The sequence below is a fragment of the Hylobates moloch genome, unplaced genomic scaffold (assembly GCF_009828535.3).
Source record: "Hylobates moloch isolate HMO894 unplaced genomic scaffold, HMol_V3 SCAFFOLD_22, whole genome shotgun sequence".
Lineage (NCBI taxonomy): Eukaryota > Metazoa > Chordata > Mammalia > Primates > Hylobatidae > Hylobates > Hylobates moloch.
The window spans coordinates 35,750,316-35,768,829 of NW_026652297.1; the positions used below are offsets into that span (position 1 = coordinate 35,750,316).

The window sequence follows — 18,514 nt, forward strand, 5'->3', positions numbered from 1 at the left end:
CCTATCAGATTTCTCTCAAGATAGCTGTTGAAAAATGAGAGGGAATCAGAAAGGTTATTCAAAAGGGAAGAAAATAATTTTTTACAAAACTCTGGTCAACTTAATGAAAATGTTGCTTGTTTCAAGATTTGTAAGCTTGTCAAGGCAGAAGGAGTAGCTCTCAGAGTCTTCTTTCTACCTAGATACCCTAGTTGTTTTGACTGAGTTTTTCCATCACTATCTTTTGTAGCTAAGGTAAAATCTCATCAGCTGACAGCAGTGTGATTCTTAAAGTGCGGTCCCCCAGATCACAGCATCCACTCTCCTTGGGACTGTTAGAAATGCATATTTTTGGTCTTCTCCCCATCTCACCAGTCCTACTGAACAGAAACCCTGAGCTGGGGCCAGCAGTCTGTGGTTTAACAAACCATCGAGATGATTTGTACTCACACTGAAGTTTGAAAATTAGTGTCCTATAGTAATGGGGAAAAATATATATCTGTAAATGGAGCAATTATCTGTTTATTCTACTGGAAATAAGAGAAAGAGGAAAAAATTTGGTAATTAAATATGAAAATGAGTGGAATGATATAGGGAGGAGTATGGCAGGAAAAGTTGTGAGACATCAATAAGATGGCAGGAAAAAGTTGTAAGAAATCAATAAAACTTCCAAAAATATTGATGATTTATTTTGAAACTAAGATAACATAACCAGTTGTTTTTGGTTCATGAAAATGAAATTGTAGACCCATGGTGAATAGTAATTGGTCTCCTCTCTGCCCTTAGGGATGAAACTGTGAAGCTCTTCTACATTCTTATGATCTGACCCCTTTAAAAAATTATGACATTTATTGGAAATAGTTGATCAAGATTAGAGGTTTTATCTGTAAACTAAAGATCAAATAACTTGTATTTATTAGCACCAACTTTAACCAATGGAATCCTCACATAAGCCAAGTGTCTCTTTGGTGAGACTTGTCCCACATATAGGGGGATGGTTTTGGATAAAATAATTCCCAGTAAGCTGAGGCAGATGTATAGTGGCGGCTGGGGGTAGACTGTGCTTTATTAAGAGTTGGAAGGATCAGCTTCATAGGAAGTCTGAAAGGCAGTTTGGCCTAACTGAATGGGCAGAATCTTCGGCTTTGGTGTAAATTTGGGTTCAAATACATTAGTTCTGATATTCTGAACCAGTTTATAAACCTCTGGAAAATCATATGAAAATGGGGATGATAATAGGGTTGTTATAAGGATTAGGAATAGTAGCTATAAGGGACCCAGCTATGTCTAGTATACATTGGTCAATAAGTAATAGTTATTACTACTAATAAATCTTAATTGACTCTTCCTTTTCTTACCACCTTCTCTTTTAAAATGGTCATGGTGAAACTTCTCTAGGGACAAAATTCATTTCTTTCTTTCTTTTTTTTTTTTGAGACGGCGTCTCACTCCGTTGCCCAGGCAGGAGTGCAGTGGTGCCATCTCAGCTCACTGCAACCTCTGCCTCCTGGGTTCAAGTGATTTTCTTGCCTCAGCCTTCTGATGAGCTGGGATTATAGGAGCGCGCCACCATGCCTGGCTAATTTTGGTATTTTTAGTAGAGACGGAGTTTCACCATGTTGGTCAGGCTGGTCTTGAACTCCTGAGCTTAAAGTGATCCGCCTGCCTTGGCCTCCCAAAGTGCTGGGATTACAGGTGTGAGCCACCACACCCAACCTAAATTCATTTCTGAAATTACCTGGCAATCATGCTAGTCAAAAATATTTTCTGAAGATGCACTGTGTGTTGAAAAGTTGGAGCAATTGACCTTTCAGTTCATGTCATCCCAAGTCAAATCTGTTTTCTATTCATCCTAAACTGTTATATAGAAATCTGGCAAGAGTGTGGAGAACAGTTCAGTGAAGTAGTAGCCCTTCTTTCTTAGAGTCTACAGATCTAGCTCACAGGGCAATTTCTAGATTTTCAAAGAGCAACTCTGGTCTCTATTGTGTTTCAATTGTCTTCTGAACAAATAAATAGGATGGAATGGGTCCATGTGATAGTGAAAAAAATTAATGCCCTTACCCACTTCCAACAGGGTACAGTGTACAGGAGGGAAGAAGGAAAGAGGATTATAACGAATGGAATTTTGGAATTCTATTTTTACAACTGATTATAACATGAGATACCTTTTTGGAGCATTTACTAAGCAAAAGATTTTGTTCTATTGACATTCTAGACTGACAAATCATTGGAATAAACCACACTGCTAGTTTGAAGAACCTAGAAATAAAATACAGCAGTCTCTGAAGTAAATTAGCAAATGATAAGGAATGTTGTGAATTTGGGTGCCTGTATGTATCTTTATTCTTACTCCTACATCATTTTCTATGGTTCTGTTGTTTTATTTTGCTCGGTGGTTTTGGCACGTAGGAGAGTTCTTTTGGTAAAGTTCCTTAGAATATCTGATGGGAAGCCGAGGAAAGTTCCTACAAAATGGCAAGGGTAAAGAATTGCCAAACTAAACTATTCTCTCAAATCCCACTTAGATTTCAAACACCACTGAAAAAGAAGCAATCAAGAATTTAAAATGTATCTGCTATTTTGAGAAGAGGGAAGAGAAAAGAGAGAAAACATTTTCTAACAACAGCCAATTCATTCTATAGAATTTGTTGAAAACAGACCAACCAAATTGCTATTTTGAATCACCACCAGGGCAAAGATTAGTTATCATATGGAATGTTTCCGTAATGGAATTTATGTGCACAGAAACTTTTGAAATTAGCAAAATACACATGCATATGCACTTTGAAATACACTTAAGTTACTCTTAAATGGAGTCTCTGATAAACAAATAGGCACCAAAAGAGAGGTCTAGGGAGAAACATGTCACTCTTTTTTAAACCTCTTCACTGGCAGTGGCGGGGCACTGCATAGTTGAGGACTGGGGTGCTTAAATACATGCTTCTCTGCACTCCAGCCTGGGTGACAGAGCGAGACTCCATCTCAAAAAAAAAAAAAAAAAAGTAATAATAAATAAATAAATAAATAAATAAATAAATAAATAAGTGCTTCTAAGACAAAAACCTTGGGTGCTGCTTCTTCTCTTTTCCAGTCACCATCCTTTCACGTTTCTTAAGGCTAAAAAAAACCCCAAACCATTAGATGTTTAATCTTTCCATATCCTAGTAGTTACAGGTCCTCTAAAACAGAACCATACTGTTCACAGGTCAGTATCCTTTCTGATGGTCTTTGTCAGACATCATTATTACTAGCACAGGATATTCGACAGGATCAACAAAAAGGAATCAAAGACAGTAGGGACCACTACCATGACAGCTGCAGTATTATTTGGCAAAGTGATCTATGGTTATTTTAGGAACAATGGCATTTCAGGAAGTGATATTAATCTGTAAAATTCCTTTGCCATGGAGAATATAAAAAATGATTACAGAATATGCAGAAACAAGCAATGCTCCTTCCAAATAATGAGATATTTGATATAATAAGGAGATGGGAGATAATCAATATTTAAAAATATTCCTTTTTAAAAAATTAAAGTTTAGGATAGTTATGTAGTTAGTATACAACAACTTGGTCTTAATAAGTACTAGAAACAAAATTTTATTTTGTGTGGCTAAAGAAATACATACATATTATAAAACTGACATTTTTTTGCATTGTTCCGTTGGGTATCATCACAGGTTGCTGCATCATTATAGTTGTTTTTAATGTAAACAGATAAACTCTCACACTTTCCAACTCTGGTATTATCCATCTATTTTTCCTTTTACAGTCCACTGATACAGAATTTTAAACGTTTAGAGTAGGAGGGAACCTTAGCTTCCAGCGCAATACTGTTCATCTTTCACATGAGGAAATCATCCAACAGAAGTTGAATGATTTACTCAGGGTCAGGCCACACCTTGGCAGAATTAGATCTTATTATTCTTTCTCAAATGCTCTTTTAAAGGTTAAACAGAGATTGAGTTTTGAGAATGACTTATTTCTCTTAGATGAATTTTGTTATAGACAAGCAAAATAATCAGCCACTATCTTTCTCTTTTCTATTTCTTCTTTTCTGTTTGCTACCCCTAGGCAAAAACCTCATCAAATCACAACAAAATTCTGAAGATTTCTGTATTATCTAAGAGAACCATTTTCTTTAAGAAAAATAAAATACTAAATATGTTTTGAATATAAAAGTTTCTGATAAAAGAAATCCTGACTTTAATCAGATCAAGTAAGATAATCAGATTTATACCATTATTTTGATAAAGACAAAAAAACCAACAGAAGCTTTTTTTCCCCAATCTTACACTTTGAGCAACTCTTTTAAATACTATAAACACTTTTCATTAGGGACTATTTTTCCCTTTTCCTAGGAAAATGAAAACCAAATAGAACAATTTTTTGCAAAAATTAAGTTTAAGAGGGTAAAATGTGAAGACAGAGAACTGCTACTTAATCAGAAATAAGTTAACAATATTAAACAGGAAAGTATATATACCATTTAAATGAGTTTTTTTTTCTTCATATTCATATCACAAAGGAACTTCACTATAGCAGCACTAATTCATTATGTTTTTATTTACTGGTGGATGTCACTGGCCTCAATAAAAATATGTAACTTTCATAAGAAATATTCAAAAGAACATAAAGTTTGAAAAATATAATTTACCAGAAAGCACCAACATGGGAAGCTCTTCAATTAAGGATGGGAAATTATTAATATGTTTTACCCTAAATTTAAGCAAAATTCATTCCTAAAGATGAATTTTTAATGAATTTTATAATGAATTATTCAGCATGAAAATAAAGGGAGCAAACTCTTTTATGCTTTTAAAATATATTTAAGAGGATCTTATCTTTTAACAACACCTCTCTCATTTTGTAAACAGGACATTATGCTACCAAATATAGAGTTATTATTCTAAAGTTTAAAGCAATGCTTTAAATTTTTAAACCTTATGACATGTTCATAAAATTCACAGACAGCAATCCATGAAAAAATTCTTCTTCCTCAACACACATTTTTAAAGATATTTACAATTGTATTGGATCTTTTACTCTGGTTGCTTTAATTCATAATTAGATAGCATCTGTCAGGACTCAAGTATGGGATCTTTCATTTTTCAGATAATTTTTTCTCGGTGGTCAATAGAAAAGTCATATCAAAATGCACTCTTGATGGGAATGAAAAGAGAATTATGATTTTTGGGGACGGGTGCTCACAAAACTATTAAAGCAGCTTCATGTTTATAGGACTAGTAATAATGCTAACTTTATTAAAAAATGATATTGACCATTTTATATTCTTCCAGCAGAGAGACAGTTTAGCTGTACCTGTAACCTCACAGCACCCCAATTTTTACTCCTTCCCCAAATCATCCCAGCGCCTTTGGTCCCAAGACTACTGACAGACTCTTGGTCCTTCAGTGAAAAATCAATGCTTTAAACAATCGGGTCTAGAGTTACCTATTTGCTTAAACTTGGATTTGACGAGGTTGCTAAATGAACATTATACCTTTCTCATAAAGATAAAGGCTTCATGCTAATAAAGTATTTCAACAGAATTATAATATACCTTTTTACTATAGTTCTAATACTCATTTGCTCTTATAAGGGCAAGGTCTTTGGATAAAGATAATAGTAATAGAATTGGTAAAAATTGACTGAAAGTGATACTTTATTAAAGCTTTTAAATATGGGTGTTTTTCATTAGGGAATACGGTTTAAGATAACACTTGGTTAAATTATTTAATATCCTGGCACTCCTGAACTGCATTACTTCAGGAAAAAGACCAATATATTTGTGAGGGGAATATAGGAAGGCAAGATGGCTAGGAAGAGGGAAAGGAAACTAGTAGGATAAACTGAATATTTGTATATTAAAAATACACATATATTTGCATTTTAAGTAAATACCAATGGGATTCATTCAAAATTTCCTCCATATTTCCTTGGTATAGTTAATATATTTCAAATTAAGTGATATGTTAACTAGCTCAAGTATGATATCTAAGTTAAAAAAAAGTCACTTAAAATGACAGATCTGAAATTGAACCTACTAGGTACAAGATAGTATATATAATATGTTTTCATCTGTATGTTTTAAAAAGAATATATATATATATATATATATATACATACACATATACTTGTATATGCAGAGTAACTCTAGAAGGATATACAAGAAATTGCTAACATTGGTTGCTACTTTTCACCCTCTACCCATCTCTACTGTTTCCATTTTGTACTATATGTATGTTTTTCCCTATTCAAAAATATTGATTAAAATCTCATTACCAAAATAAATTTAAATGATTTAAAATAGCATGTCAAATTAATAACAACTACGGATTTTTTCCATTATACATGAAAATATATACTTATACATATATTATTTTTCTAAGCTCTACCTACTAAATTTGGGTATATTTTCTTTATGACAGAGTTACTGTGATCTGAAAACCCAATTTTCACATGATATTAAGTTGGGAAAAACACATTTTCCCTGAACTTCATTGCTACAGTATGGTGGACTATGAGTTGTTTCAACAGCATGTTAACATTCTTATTCTTTTTCTCTGATGGGCTAGCCAGTAGCCACCATTTCTCTTTGAAATTCAAGAAATGTTTAAGGAAATTTCAGAAGGATTTAAGATCCTTTTCAGGCAGTGATAAATATTACACCTGTATTATTCTGTAGGCATAGAATCAATGTTAACTCCTCTTTGTATGTTGTCAAAGATGTTTGGTGTTTTAGTAAAGACAGACTTCAAACTAAGTGGTGACTAAGCAAACCCCTTACATAAAGCTTTGAATAGGATTTCATCAATAGTTCCAATGAAAAACATTTGGAGATAAGCAGGAAAAAAAGCTCACACTTATGAAAAAATATTTTCAGAAAACCACTTAAAATTCAAATTAAGTCCTATTCATTTAAATATTAAAATATACCAAAAACCCAAATTTAAAGGAATGATAATACATACATCAGCTTTCAATGGTAGCTGCTTATTTAAAATGAGCATCTGAGGGTATATTCCAATTTCATCCTCTTCAAATTGTGCAGCTCAGATAAAGGTTTATTTTATGGAAAATATTTGCAAAATTACAATATAAATACATGATTATATTAAGGTAGGATGACTATATAATTTATTCTTATCTATAGATATAAAATGAACGCAGTAAATATAGCACACTCTTGATGAATTGTTAGTACACAGTGTTTCTCAGTAAAGTATTATTAAGCAACAGTTATCTAGTTTTCAAATGTACATCTTAAGAAGCTTTTAAGATGGAAGGATACACTAAATCCCCCAATACCCTTTTTAGTTGGTGAAGGTTAGTACTTCTGTGAATTCTGAGATACCATATTTGTGTTAGTGACTGTTCATAGGCTCCTTGCATTTCCTTAACTTGAAACCTTACTTCTTTAGTCTGAGTGTTCTTTAAATAATGCCACATCAGCTAACCACACTTTTAATTTGAGTATAATATTATGTACTGCATATTTATTCATTACTTAAACACATGTCAACAATGAAACAATGATTGAAAAAAAATTTTGTCTAGACAAATTCCCCAAATTAACTGTCAGGGCATTGTGGGGAATCTCAACTAAATATAGTCTCAACTGTAATACGAATTTGGGTTAGAAATAGTATTTTATTTATTCTAGTTCTTAAGACATCAAATGTGAACCCTACTTTAAAATTCTTTGTTAAATATACTGGAATTTGTTTCAAAAGCATCTTCTACCCTTCTCCATTACACTGATTTAATGGAAACCTGTTACTACAACAGTTCCAACACAAACATACGCATGCACGGGATCACCTTATAGATTCTAGCTACATAGTTATTGAAACACATCCCACCTGTCAAGTGGCATAAATGTACATCTTCTATATACAAAAGGTAAAGTGCATTATTAAATTAGTGAACTGACAGATTGTCTGCCTGGACCATACAGCTTTCAAATAGACAAATGTGAAATTCTCCTATTAGAACCAATTATTTCAAGAGGTTCCAACTAGCTTTTCCACCCTGTCATTTATTTTTTTGGCCATGCTCTTTAGTGCAAATAAGCTTGTGTTTGACTCAAGTTTCAGGGACATGGCAGTCTGGGGCTTTAACAAGGAAAACTATAAAATGTAGAGGAACTTTAATATCTTTATAATACATTGCATCTTTTGCATATAAGCAACAGATTAGTGCTGCTTTCAATTGCTAGGAGCACACTGCCAACTATCAAGAGGAACCCGTTTCCAAATTTCATACTATTAGCTTATATTACTACAGTTTTGAGCCTGTACCACATTATGCTTGGATTATTATGTGCAAACATCATCAGTGTTTTAGAATGATACAGTGAACTAGTACTTTTGTTTACTAACTTTCATGCTCATTTTTTAACTTCTAACTTCCAGTTGCCTTAAGAGTTTAATGTCTTCAAGGCAGGGATTCTGTTATTTTGAAGGATACCATGAACACTTGCAGCTCCATGTATGTTACAAATGACAATAAATAAAATGCATATCGCACAGATAAGAATAGTAGCTTATTTTATAAGATACATGGCAATACATGTCCTAAGACCAGAGTTTTGAACTGGATCATATTTAATTATGGCTAATGAATTCTTGGGAATTTTAAGTATCAAAAAATCATAGCATCATCTCATTTTTCAATGATTAACTATGAAAAAAATGAAACAAAAGGACTGGCAGAAGGCTTAATAATTTTAGAGCATATTCAATTGCCAGTATATATGCATCTATTTAATCTGCAGCTTTGAGATGGTAAAAACTTTGAAGTATACATACAAGGTAGAAAATCTGGCTGCTTAACTAATTCTTTACTTAAATAATTAATGGAAAACTAAATTTAATAATGTTTATATACAATGAGTTAAAGATATTTATCTTTAAGTCTGACATGGTATTGTACGTATGTATACACACATATATATGTATACATGTATATACATATGTGTGTGTGTATATATATAGATATAGACACATACCCAAATCTTATCAGACCCAAAAGGTAAAAGGAAATCATTTAGACCTAATGGATATAAATATTTTAGAAAGGAAGACTTTAAGAGAGTGTATACACTCATAGCAATAGAGATAGGAACAATCAAAACTAGAATATTCACAGCTCCAGTTTGCCAAAATCTGACAGGTTGATTATTATTAATAGGCACTATGATGGGCAGCAATAACAATCAGTAGTACAGTAATTCAAGTGCACATCACTCCTTCATAGACCAAAAACTACTTTTTTAGCAAGCCTACATAGTTATTTTACAGTTAGGACTGTTTAAAAATCCTTGCTACTTTTAGAGTCTCAACACCCACCATGTGCTATTAGCTCTAGTACTAACATTATCTCCTAACCTTCAGTTGTTCCATAGTGATCCAGATGGTCCACAATTATAATGAACTAATGAGATTCCTTCACGCTACTAGAAGAAATGTGAAATACAATCTGCAAACCAACACTAGTATATATGTTGGGGTTACTGATTGCTTGTTCTTAAGTAACATAAACCAATGAAGTTAATTTTCTTAATTCATACCATCAAGTTTTCTTAGTGACCTCACATAAATGTATTGGGGGACAAAACTCTGGAAGAAAAAAATTGCTGATATAATTTTAAATTACTTTTAGCATATAAAAGAGCTACATTCTGATTTGAATCCATGCAGTCAGCTCTTATCAATGAGAGTGATATTTGGGGGTTGAAATCAGTGTTCTGGCTCTTAAATATGATTAGATGGACTTATTGTGTGGGAGGTGAATAAAGCCAAGATAAAAGACAATAATCTCATTCAGAAGAAAATATAGCTGAATAGATGTAATTTCAGTCAGTTAATATAGGATGGGTTGGTACACATATAACACTATACCCACTTGTTTAAAAAATTGCTTAGGTGTTGAAAAATTGCTGTGGCACTTCCTGGAAAGTAATTTTTAATACAGGTAAATGGGTGAGTCTTGTGTAAAGTCAGAAAGAGCACCTTGGAAAATGCCTGAATTTTCCTTTCAAATATATTTATAACCAATCTTCAAATAATATTTTTCTCAGACTGGAAATCTGTATTCTAAATTCTTTTTAGAAAAAAAAAAATAATCCCCGCCCCCTCCAGAATTAAAACACCTGTAAAATTCAGGTTTATATTGGAAGTGTTGACATGGTTTTAAGGGTAGCAATTGCAAAAGTGCTACTAAAATATATTATTACAGGTATATTTTTATATCAGTTAATTGGTGCACCAACCCTTCTGAAATAGTGTTAAAGAAGAAGCATAAAGTATAACACCTTGAGTCCATGATATATTTTGGGGAAGAAACCTCTTGCAATCCTCAAATTAGCATGAAAAGCTAAAACACCAAGATTTCCATAGCAAAGCCATTGGATGAAGCCTCCCACTCAATGTGACATAAAACTAATTCCTGAAACTTTGGAAAGTCAATAAAAATATATGGAACATTAAGTAGAGGTAAAGAAGCGATTGTAACTAAACTTAGAATAACGAATTAAAACTCTCCCATGGCTTTGATATGGCAACTATAAAATGTAGGGTTACCACAAAGTTTGAAATTATAGAATACTATAGTATTCTTAAGAAATATTATGACATTGTATTTTTAAGGTTTAATTAGATAATAAGATTTGATCCTTTGATGGTATATTCAGTTATCCAACGGACAATATACGTCTACTTGTACTTTTATAAGTAAATATTTATATATACCGCAGGTCAATTTCTGTTTCTGTGGTAACTGCCCTACAGGTAAGCTTAGCAGCTTTTAATGAAGTAGGATTGAAATACTTTTGGGGGAATTTGTTAACTAGAAAGTCACACTTCCATTTAAGTATATGTATATTTTTTCAGGATTATGTCATAGTGCAATGTAAATCTTAGTTATGGTATTTAGAATGTCAGAATGTCACATTTTGTGCTGATTTGCATACTTCAATAGTCTGGAGCAGTTGAAGCAGCTAAACTATTTAGCTCTGGGAAGGTTGGAATTCCCGTAAGAATTATAGTGATCTATGTGTAACATAACATGAGAATCAGACTTCTTGAAGTATAACTACTAGAGGTATTACTAATAACAATGGGCCAAAAAAGAGGAAAAACTTCTTCAAAGGATAATGGATCAGTACTTTTAGCCAATTTGTGATTTTAAATTTTGCCTGATGGAGTTCAATTTCACTCTAGTCGAGGCATTCTTGTTCTTCACCACTGGCCTTTCTGCCATCCATTCTCTTTTCTTTATGGCTGTTGCAAATTTTCCTCATCTCTTCTTCATACTTGATAAAATTCTCCCCAAACCTTGTCCAAGCTTTGAATGGAACAGTAATAGTATTACGGTAAGGTGGTCTCACCTCACTTACCTTCAGGAAAATTCCATATTTATTAGAGCCCACATCAAAGTAGAACCTTTTATTGTCCACTCTGAAAGAAGTCCCCTCGGGGAGTTCAAGCGGGTCATCATCTCCACCTCTTCGTTCTTCTATGTCTCCTTCGCCATAGTCTTCAATCAGCTGAACCAAGGCATCACGAAACTCAATCATTCCTTGTGCTGGGAGGACAATAGTCTGTTCTTGGCCCAAACTGTGGCCAAAATAACCTATCATGCCAGTCCCCCGCATCATGGTTTGTCTAATCCGTAGGAAGCGACCCCGCTGATTTTCCTTTAGGTCTAGGTAATATTTCCTATTGTCCCTCTCGATATAGTCTGTTTTCAGGACACTGTGAGGATGCTCTTCGGACCCCACCGAGACTGGTGGGGAGGGTGCCGAGTGCTTCTGCCTCCTCCTGGAGCCTTGTTCTTTGCTGTGGCCATGCTCTAGCCGGTGGCCTTTCAGGCCCAGGTGGGCATAGTGCTCGATGAAGTCCCCTAGACAGTCCTTCAGCTCCGCTGCCACAGACAGGGAGAGGGTCAGTTTACTCTTTCTGATGTTGTCCTGCCGGCCTCTCCCTATCCAGACTTCGGCTATCTTCAGGAAGCGGCCCCGGGAGCTTTGCTTCACGTCTAGGTAAAACCTCTTTTTCTGGATGTCCACTCGTTTGGAGGCCAGCTCCTGGATTTCGGCTGCGCCCCCGGCCTGATTAGGGGTGGCTGAGGCCGCGTAGTGGGGGTAGTGGGAGTGCTGGGCCTGGGGATAGAGTCTACTCTTGCTTAGGCCGGAGCCCCCTACATTCTTGCCTCCGCGGCCGCGGCCGCCGCCGCCTCCCCTTCGCCTGGCTCTTTCCATCTTCAGCTGCAAGTGACAAACAGACATACGGGGTGGGATGGGGGAGGGGTGTTGAGAACAATCGCAGACGCCCCTCGGCCTGACCGCCCCCGCCGCCACCCGCGACCCCCACGCCGGGCCGGGCTCCCCCGGCGCCGCAGCGCGGGGCTCCAGCCACTGCCGGCCGGTTGGCGGCCGCCGCTCCGGCTCTGCCCGCGCTCCCCGCATCCCTCCGCCGCCCCCGGGGCCGCTCCCGCACGCTGCCGCCGCCCGTCCCGCGCTGCGCGGCCCCAGGTCCCCAGCCGGCGGGCACTCACATCATCTCTGCCATCACCGCCGCAGCCGATGCCCTTCACGACCACCGCCGCCGCCGCCGCCAGCTCTCGGCCCCTCTGCTGCAGCCGCCGCCCCCCGCCTCCTCCCCCGCCGCCACCGCTCGCACTGCCCCCCGCCGGAGCAGCCGGGCAGGGGCATCGCCCGCGGCGCCCACCGCAGCCGCCCCTCCTGCGGCCGCTGCGGGGGCCGCCGCCTGGCTTCGGACACCGGCCCCACACCCGCCAGAAGGGGAGGGGAGGGGAGGCGGGGAGAGCGACGGCGGGGGGCGGGCGGTGGACCCCGCCTCCCCCGGCACAGCCCGCTGAGAAGAGCGGGTCTCCGCTCTTCCTCAGTGCAAGCTCTGACAGAAGCCCAGCGCGTGGGGTGCAGCGGGAGTGCAAGGGGACTGGACAGGTGTGAAGATGGGAATGAGGACGGGGCGGCGGGAGTGTTCTCACTTCTCCGGATTCCACCGGGATGCAGGACTCTAACTGTCCAGCGGCACCTGCAAAGAGACTACACTTCCCGAGGTGCTCAGCGGCAGCGAGGGCCTCTACGCATGCGCACCGCGGCGCGCTGGGCGGGGCTGGATGGGCTGTAGTGGGAGGGTTGCAGCGCCGCGCGAAAGGCGAGCCGGGCCGGGGGCGGGGAAAGGGGTGGGGCAGGAGCGGGGGCGGGGACGGGGCTGGAGGGGCGCGGCGGGGCGGGGCGGGGCGGGGCGGGGCGGGGCGGGGCGGGGCGGGTCGGTTTCCCGGAGCTGATGTGTACTGTGTGCGCCGGGGAAGCGCCGGGTTGTACTCGGCAGCGCGGGAATAAAGTTTGCTGATTTGGTGTCTAGCCTGGATGCCTGGGTTGCAGGCCCTGCTTGTGGTGGCGCTCCACAGTCATCCGGCTGAAGGAGAAGACCTGTTGGACTGGATCTTCTCGGGGTAACGTGTCTTCCTATTCCGGTTTTCTCAGCTCCGTGTCCCGGAGTATCTATGGTGCTAGGCTTCTGAGACACGTGGAGGTGCTTAGGCCCGCGGAGCAGGCCCCTGGGCTGTGTTTGGGAGATTCTGGAAAATCTGGAGCAGCCCCTCTGGAGCAGCTGGGAAAGGCGTCTCTCGGAGTTTCCGCCATTCAAAAAGTGCTTCCCCGCCCCTGACGGCTCCAGCCTGATGTTTATTTACCCTGCGCGTTTAGGATTGCTCTTTTTCCAGTACGGCCTTTATTATGGCAGAAATTGAGCCACTCCAGGTCTGCAAAGCAAAGTCGAGGGAAATAACCTGCTGCCTATGATTTACCAAGTGATGATGGATATTTTTGAGTTCAAATCACTCAGTCTTTAATGGATTTTCTTTTCTTTTTTTCCTAGTTGAATCTCAGTTGTTCTCAGGCTAGGTTTGATATGAAAAATACTACTGCCTATTGAAGAGGGTAATATAATTCTTAGGATGCTAATACAGGAGTCTGTAAGTCGGTGTACTTCAGGCTTTTTATGGTTTGGTACATTTCTTTTTAGGGGTGGGAGATTGGGATACGTAGGACAGTTCAGATCTTGATGCCATTGAATAGTGGTGTCTACCTAAAAGGAAGAGGCTGGAGCACAAGATTATAATTTAAAGTGTTTACTTCAGCCAAAATGAGGACAGCTGCCTAGGACTCATTTCCCAGTTGCCTTGGGGAGTGCTCCTTCAGCCTTGGTTACAAGCAGGTTTTTAAAGGCGAAGGGTAAGAGTGGACTGAGACAAAGTTGGTCAGGAATTGTTATTGATTTACAGAGATACCATTGCTTAGTGATTGGCTGTACACTGTAACTCATAGGGTATGAGTTATCGTGTCCAGCATATGGCATTTTATGGCTTCTTGGTGCCAGTCTAGAGCCCATATAGCAGGTGGGCTTTAAGAGATAATTATCCAGCTCAAACGGGGAGTGAGACGGGACTGTTTTTTCATTCTAATGCTTCTCTGGGCCTGATAATTTAAAGGGGCTTGCATTCTTCAGCTAAAATTTTATTTTCTTCTATTTTTTTTCCCCCACAGTGGTCTCCCTTTACTAATCCAACAAATGTTTATTAAGGACTGCTCTAGGCACTAGAGATACCAATAATGAACAAAACAGACAAACATCTCTCTCCTTTTGGAGCTTACATTTTAGTGGAAAGAGACCGGCAAAAAGTAAAATGTATAGGATGACAGAAGGTAAAAATAGAGATTAAAAAGGAAAGGGGGATGAAGAGTGTGTGTGTGTGTTGTGGGTGGGGGGCTGTAGGGAGCTGCAGTTTTACAATAAGGGTCAGGGAAGTCCTCACTGAGAAGGGAATTTTTGAGTCCGGAGCTCAAGGAAGTGAGAGAAGTTACCTTGACGTTCTCTGGAGAAGAAAGTACAAAGGCCCTGGGGGAACCTGCCTCTTTATATTCAGAGAGCACCTTAAGAGGCCTAGTGAGCTGGAGCAGAGCGGAGAGGAGGTCAGAGGTCAGGCCAGAAAGGGAAAGGGGCCAGAATGTGTAGGACTTTATGGGCTATATTGAAAATTTGGAGGCCGGGTGCGGTGTCTCACGCCTGTAATCCCAGCACTTTGGGAGGCCGAGGTTGGCGAATCACGAGGTCAGGAGATCAAGACCATCCTGGCTAACACGGTGAAACCCCGTCTGTACTAAAAATACAAAAAAATTAGCCGGGCGTGGTGGCGGGCGCCTGTAGTCCCAGCTACTCTGGAGACTGAGGCAGGAGAACGGCGTGAACCCAGGAGGCGGAGCTTGCAGTGAGCCGAGATCGCGCCACTGCACTCCAGCGTGGGAGACAGAGCGAGACTCCGTCTCAAAAAACAAAAAAAGGAAAATTTGGGCTTTCATTCTGAGGGAGATGGGAAGCTGTTGGAGAGTTGTTAGGGAAACGTGATCTGAATTATGTTTCTAAAAAATTGTGGCAAGATACCATAAAATTTGCCATCTTAACCATTTTTAAGTGTTCAATTTAGTGACATTAATTACACTCATCATGTTGTGAAATCATCACCACCGCTATTTCCAAGACCTTAACGACTTCAAACAGAAACTATAACTTTTAAGCAGTAACTCCCCATTGCCTCATCCGCCCAGCCCTTAGTGACTTTAAATGCACATTCTTCCTCTACAAATTCGCCTATTCAAGATAGTCTACATAAGTGGAATCATATATTTGTCTTTTTTGTATCTGGCCAATTCCACTCAGCATTCTTTTTTAAACAGCTTTATTGAGATATAATTAATATATCATATGATTCACCCATTTAAAGTGTGCAATACAATGGTTTTTAGTTTGTCTTCAGAGTTGTACAACCTTTATCACAATTACCTTCAGGACTTTTTCATTACCCAAAAGAGAATCTCCATAACCATTAGTACTCAATCCCACCCGCTTTCCTAGGCAATCACTTACCTATTTTTTTGTCTCTATATAGCTATCAAACCCTATGATATTCCTTCTATCTAACTGTATTTTCGTACTCTTTAACAACCTCTCTTCATTCCCACCACCCATCCATCCCAGCCTCTGGTAATCACCATTCTGCTTACTACCTCAATGACATCAAATTTTTTAGCTCCCACATATAAGTGAGAACATGGGATATTTGTCTTTCCCTGCCTGGTTTATTTCACTTAACAGAATGTCTTCCAGTTCCATTCATGTTGCTGCAAATGACAGGATCTCATTCTTTATTATGGCTTAATAATATTTCATTGTATACGTAGATCACATTTTTTTTATCCACTCATCTGTTGATGGACAGTTAGCTTGATTCCATATTCTGGCTATTGCTGAATAGTGCTGCGGGAAACATGGAAGTGCAGATAGCTCTTTGACATACTGATTTCATTTCCCCTGCATATATACCCTGTAGTGGATTTGCTGGACCCGCTTGTAGTTCTACATTTAATATTTTGAGTTATTTCCATAATGGTGGTAATAATTTACATTCCCACCAACAGTGAGGAAGGAGTTCCCTTTTCTCCACATCCTCGCCAACACTTACCTTTTGTCTTTTTGGTAATAGCCATTCTAACAGGTGTGAGGTGATATCTCATTGTGATTTTGATTTACATTTCCCTGATGGTTATTGATGAGCAATGTTTCATATACCTGTTGGTTATTTGTATATCTCCTTTTGAGAAATGTCTATTCAGGTCTTTTGCTCATTTTTAAAATATGGTTTATTTATTTATTTATTTATTTTTTTGCTATTGAGTTGTTTGACATCCTTAAACATTTTGGAAATTAACCTCTTATTAGATGTATAGTTTGCAAATATTTTTTCTGATTCTGTAGATTCTTTCTTCACTCTGTTGAATTTGCTGTGCAGAGAAGCATTTTATTTTGATGTAATCCCTTCGTCTATTTTTGCTTTTGTTACCTTTGCTTTTGAAGTCATATCCAAAAAATCATTACCCAGATCAGCAGTCCCCAACCTTTTTGGTACCAAGGACTGGTTTCATCGAAGACAATTTTTCCATCCACAGGAGGGAGGGGATGGTTTCAGGATGATTCAAGCACATTACATTTATTGTTCACTTTGTTTCTATTATTATTACATTGTAATATATAATGAAATAATTGCACAATTCACCATAATGTAGAATCACTGGGAGCCCTGAGCTTGTTTTCCTGAAACTTGAGGGTCCTCTCTGGGAGTGATGGGAGACAGTGACAGATCATAAGGCATTAGGTTCTCCTAAGGAGCATACAACCTAGATCCCTTGCATGCGCAATTCACAGTAGGGTTTCGCTGCTATGAGAATCTAATGCCACCGTTGATGTGTCAGGAGGTGGAGCTCAGGTGGTAATGTGAGGAATGGGGAGAAGCTGTAAATAAAAATGAAGCTTCGCTTGCTTGCCTGCTGCTCACCTACTGCTTTGTGGCCTGGTTCCTAACAGGCCGTGGACTGGTACTAATCTGTGGCCCCGGGGTTGGGAACCTCTAGCCCTGACCAATGTTAGGGAGCTTTTTTCCTGTGTTTTCTTCAAGTGGTTTCATGGCTTTGGGTCTTACATTTAAGTCTTTAGTCCATTTTGAGTTGATGCTGTATGTGGTGAGAGATAATTGACTACTTTCATTCTTTTGCATATGGTTATCAGTTTTCCCAACACCGTTTATTGAAGAGCCTGACCTTTCCCCATTGTGGGTTCTTGGCTCTTTTGTCAAAAATCAGTTGGCTATAAATGTGTGGTTTTATTTCTTGGGTCTCTATTCTCTTCTGTTATCTGTGTGTCTCTTTATGCCAGTACCGTGCTGTTTTGATTACTAGAGTTTAGTATATTTTGAAGTCAGGTAGTGTGATGCCCCGAGCTTTGTTCTTTTAGCTCAAGATTGCTTTGGCTATTCAGAGTCTTTTGTGAGGATAATGTTTTCAAGGTTCACCCATGTTGTGGCATGTATCAGAACTCGATTTCTTTTTATGGCTGAATAATATTCTACTGTTTATATTATATATATGCCATATTTATTTATTCATATGTTGATGGACACTTAGGTTGTTTCCACCTTTTGGCTATTGTGAATAATGCTGTTATTAACATTGGTGTACAAGAATCTGAGTTCCTATTTTCAATTATTTTGGGAATATACCTACGAGTGGACTTACTGGATCATATGGTAAGCTTTTGGTTTAGCTTTTTAAGGAACTGCTAAAACTGTTTTTCCATGGGAGCACTGTATAAGTGTTCCAGTTCTCCATATGCTCACCAAAACTTAATTTCCTTTTTTAAAAATTATAGCTATCCTAGTAGGTGGTGGGAAGTGGTATCTTACTGTGGTTTTGTTTTGTATTTCTTTAATGACTAATGATGTTGAGCATCTTTTAATGTGCTTATTGGCCATTATATATCTTCTTTGGGGAACTGTCTGTTAAGTCCTTTGCCCATTTTTTAATTGAGTTTTTTTTTTCTGTTGAATTGTAGGAGATCTTTATATATTCTGAATATTAAACCCTTATTGGGTATATGATTTGCAAATA

General features: G+C 38.6%; 2 protein-coding genes across 4 annotated transcripts in view; one reads left to right on the forward strand and one right to left on the reverse strand.

Annotated features, from left to right (window-relative positions):
• PURG (purine rich element binding protein G) overlaps nucleotides 1–12,813 on the reverse strand; it is a 38,116-nt gene extending 25,303 nt beyond the window's left edge. Inside the window, exons 1-2 of one of the 2 annotated variants that reach the window (XM_032143632.2) lie at nucleotides 12,544–12,813; nucleotides 11,384–12,253 (exon numbers count right to left, since the gene is read on the reverse strand). In XM_032143632.2, coding sequence (XP_031999523.1) covers nucleotides 11,384–12,247 — 864 coding nt within the window. In that variant the 5' untranslated portion in view covers nucleotides 12,248–12,253; nucleotides 12,544–12,813. Of the gene's footprint in view, nucleotides 1–9,141; nucleotides 12,254–12,543 lie in introns of those variants that run through there. The other variant, XM_032143631.2, reaches the window with a different exon arrangement.
• Nucleotides 12,814–13,316: 503 nt separating this feature from the next.
• The window catches only part of WRN (WRN RecQ like helicase), a 146,840-nt gene continuing 141,642 nt past the window's right edge, over nucleotides 13,317–18,514 (forward strand). For both annotated transcript variants that reach the window (XM_032143574.2, XM_032143576.2), the window contains exon 1: nucleotides 13,317–13,470. The gene's annotated coding sequence lies outside the window, so the exon portion shown is untranslated. The remainder of the gene's footprint in view (nucleotides 13,471–18,514) is intronic.